We start from the raw sequence: 4,120 nt of genomic DNA, 5'->3' as shown, positions 1-4,120 counted from the left end.
TCGCCCCCCCCGACTCCGCACGCCTCTCTGCCTCTCACACACACACGCGCGCTCACGCTGCCTCTCAGTCTGCCTTTCCCCGGAGGTGCACCGCTAGCCATCGAATGAGGGGCCAAAGTTAAGGGATTTAACCAATATGAACCAGCGTTGCTCGTAGCAGTGCCCTATCCAGAGCAGAGAAGAATCCAGAGAGCATCCCTGCAGGAATGGAGTCGGTAAAACAAAGGATTTTGACCCCTGGCAAAGAGGGATTGAAGAATTTAGCTGGAAAATCGCTTGGGCAACTCTACAGGTAAGCTCCTGCAGAACTCCCTATACGTAACTGGAAGCTTTTCTCAACTGGTCAAGAGCTGAAAGAGGTTTGCTTTGGGGAGGTTAGCGGTGGCGGGTTGGGAGCTGTGGCAATGCTGCTGGATATAATCTGGATCCTGGAAACTAGTGCTGAAGCTGCTCAATATGGCACCCTGGTAATTTCTCTGTCTGATTCGTAGATGGTGTCAGTAAATATGTAGCTAGAGATTACCCCATATTTACCCCACAAACCCAGGATCCCATCTTGAAATCATAATCAGGAGAGAGCAGCTACCTGTGTTTTTGTTCTGCCTTAATGTTGCAATGCAATCACAGGATCTTTCCCCCTGCTCTTAAAAAATATTAAAAAAATAATATTTCTGGTTTTGATTAGTCTTGTCCCTTGTGTAATTCGTCGTCAGAGGAAGATAAACATGGAGATGTATAAATAATTGATATCCGAACGATTTTTTTTCCTCCTGAAGCTGAAACATATAGAGGAATGTTGAATTATTTATCCATCTGCCTTGAGAAGCATCTGCTTGGCGTATAAGTAATATACAACTGCAATTGCTAAACTCAAAAGCATCACTTCTGTACGTTTTTGTGCACAAGGAACATTTCTACTGTCTTCCAGTCCTGTGCACACAGATAAACCAGTCCAAATTCTTGCATACCTAAGAAGTTCATGCCCTAAAGTTCACACACCGTGCTCCATCCAATCTGGCGACTTCAGTGACCTCCAGGACGTTTGAGAATAGCCTGTGAACTTCCAATATATTTTCGATTGTATTTTGCGTTAGAAATTGCCCCGAAGTGTTGGTTTTGGTTTGGTTTGTTTGGGTGTTTTTCCGAATTACAGATATAAGGTAACTGCGGATTTATCTGCCCAGGGTAGGTCACGTAAAAGTCTTTTTTTCCATACCTATGCGGCAGTGTTGGGCACAGGCACAAGGCTGTTTCACAGCATGAGTCACAACTTCTGCTGCCATTTTAAGGAAAGGGGACATATCAGTGAAGTGATCAAGACAAAATTAAGATTTCCATATTCCTAGGAAGTGTACCATTTTGAAAAACCAAAAGGAAAACTGAAGTCATCCACGACGCAATGAATATCCCACAGATTTTAGTCACATTTAAGTCGTTTTCAGTGGTCTAAAAAAATTTTTTTTTAAAAAACAAAAAGGATAACCCAGAAAAACTGCTTAAAACTTAATTAAGGAAATAAACCTCTTTTGTCTTTTCTCCCCGAAAGATTCTACAACAATATTAACAAAACGATTATTCTACTGCTCTTTATATAGTCACACAATGAATAATGGACAAACGGTGTTTGTATTGTCCAGCAAAATTCCGTTTGGACTCACACCTCGATTAACAAATGCGCGATTTAGTAATCTTTTTCAGCTCAAGGGAATTAAGTACTTTGTTTCCGATTCTTACAATGAAAACAGTTTTCTTGCCCTTACGCATTGATTTTAGTGTCTTCCCGAAGACAAGACGCCTATTAAGGAAGAAAACACTTCTACACTCTCCTTTATCCGCACGAACGAATTTTGAACATAAACCCATAGCGGTTTATTGTATTCACAATTTTAAGACATTTCTTAATGCCGCGGTCTTTATGCATGGAAATAATTCGTCCAGAAAAGAAAAAAAATCGGGAGAATTTCAGCTGAGTAACTTTTGGAGAAAATCCCTGTATTTTTCCCCAAACAAGGATAATCTTCTGAGCCTTATTCTGCTAATTGTTACTGCCCCATCAGCCGGATGAGTTAACCTGAAAGAGATGCTCCTCTGAGGAGGATTTCTGACGTGAGAACGCACACCTAGAGCAGGGGTGAGGGCAGAGGTAGGAGAGTCCCGCGTATCGGGAAATGGTCACATATTTGCTTGTCAAGAAGATAGAATTGGTTATTTTTTCTGTCTTTTAAATATCTCAGTGACTACAAAAGAAGATTTAGGGATTCATCACAGGACACTTGCTCCATGAACCTGATTTTTCTTACTACTGGCACAGACAGATTTTCCACCCCAAAAAAAAAAAAAATCCCAAAGCTATACATATTCTAAATCACCTCTCGTGGTATTTTTCTGTTGATTCGAAATAGCTGCAAATAACCATTTCTCTACGGATTCTTGCAGATTGTTTTCTAGGAGACAGGATTTTCACGTAAAAACAAGGGAGTGGGGGCAATGAGATAGGGCTCAAAGCTGTTCGGGGAAGGTTAAACCTACTAAGTGATCACACCCTGACAGCTGAGATCTTTGGGAAAGTCTTCTCCGGAGATGCTGCCAGTTCTCTCAAGACTCTCATGTTTTCTTTCTCTGCATGTGACAGCCATTTTGCAAATCTAAAATAAGTAGCAATATCGCCCTCCTTGCCCCTTCCTTCTGTTAACATTTCTTTTGTTCCCAGACCTTAAGCGAGATGCACACCAAGATCATCCCCGTTTTGGTGTTTCTGATACAGTAAGGAGGGAATAAAACCTCCAAAAGATTATTTCTTGGGCTGCTCAACATGGCGCCTCTGCAGTGGTTACAGATGATGTCTTCTTATGCGTCCTACATATTTAAGCAGAAGTCTTTAATGATAGATGAGCAGTTCTCAGCTCGAGCTCCTCCCTGGGTTGCTGCGGCGGGTGGCGGGGGGAGTTGGGGATGAGTAATCCTGACTCCCACAGGTCATTGCTAAAGAACAGTTGAAGGTGAATGGAAAACAAGGAATAAATCCCCAAATCAATCCAAACCAAACCACAAGAGTGAGGGGGGAGCGGTGAATTTAAACCTTCAGCTACTGGAAATGGCAATGCGTTCAGGCGGTCAAGGCTTGACTTTTCCTTCTTGTGTCGGGCAGAGTCCTAGAGAAGAGGCAGAAGCCTGGGGACACCATCGAGCTGACAGAAGATGGAAAGCCCATGGAAGTGCCCGAGAAGAAAGCTCCTTTGTGCGACTGTACCTGCTTCGGGCTGCCCCGGAGATACATCATTGCCATCATGAGTGGACTGGGATTCTGCATTTCCTTCGGGATCCGATGTAATTTGGGAGTGGCCATCGTGGATATGGTCAATAACAGCACCATACACCGAGGAGGAAAAATTATTAAAGAGGTGGGAACCCTTCCCTCGTAAATACTATGTGCTCCCAGTACAACTCCCAGGTCAAGCACCTCCACGCAGGTGGGAAGGGCTCCTGACGGTTTCGTGGTATTTTCCCCGCCTGAGCCCCGCTTTGCTCACCCTGCCCGGCCCCGCTGCTGCCCTTCGTAGGACGAAAATCCCGTTCTTGAAGCAGAAACGTTTTCCTACCAGTTATATCTTTTTCCTTTTCGTTCCCAGCCCCACTTCGCGGTACTAATTTACGGACACTTCCCTTTTCTTTCCCTCCTTTTTCCACACAACCTCGAAAAACGCCGATATCTCGTAAAATAAACGTAGGGGATGGGAGAAGGAAGGCGTCGACTAAGGGACTGCCAGGGGGTGCGTCGCTGGCAAAGGAGGCGGGGAGGTTTGGCAGGAATGTTTGACAACACCAGCGTGAATTCGCTTTGATAAAAGGCATTAAATAAGAGCCGGTTTAAAGCGAGTTATAGCGTAGTGAAAAAGAGAAGGACGATACAGATGTGAGCGTTAAACAAAGAAGTCTGGAGAGAAAGTCCTTAGAGCTTGCTCCCTGCACGGGTAAGAGGTAACTGCAGTCAGGCTCTGCGGGAAGGTGATGCTGCCGCACTCCCGTCCGAGCAGGGCTGTGTCTGGAAATCCTGGGGATGTCGCTGCTCCCAGGGGCTCCCCCAGGTTCCAGGAGCTCCCCCAGGTTCCAGGGGCTCCTC

At 44.8% G+C, this 4,120-nt stretch overlaps 1 protein-coding gene across 1 annotated transcript in view; it reads left to right on the top strand.

Annotated features, from left to right (window-relative positions):
- Positions 1 to 3: 3 nt before the first annotated feature.
- Positions 4 to 4,120, top strand: part of LOC103797641 (vesicular glutamate transporter 2-like) — a gene marked incomplete at its 3' end in the record, with an annotated part of 4,987 nt that continues 870 nt past the window's right edge. The window contains exons 1-2 of the mRNA XM_009069864.1: positions 4 to 292; positions 3,149 to 3,401. Of these exons, the coding sequence (XP_009068112.1) occupies positions 207 to 292; positions 3,149 to 3,401 (339 nt within the window). The remainder of the gene's footprint in view (positions 293 to 3,148; positions 3,402 to 4,120) is intronic.

The sequence above is a fragment of the Acanthisitta chloris genome, unplaced genomic scaffold, assembly GCF_000695815.1.
Source record: "Acanthisitta chloris isolate BGI_N310 unplaced genomic scaffold, ASM69581v1 scaffold40022, whole genome shotgun sequence".
NCBI classification, from domain to species: domain Eukaryota; kingdom Metazoa; phylum Chordata; class Aves; order Passeriformes; family Acanthisittidae; genus Acanthisitta; species Acanthisitta chloris.
Note: the sequence above shows the minus strand (reverse complement) of the source record. Positions and strands in the feature narration are given on the sequence as shown.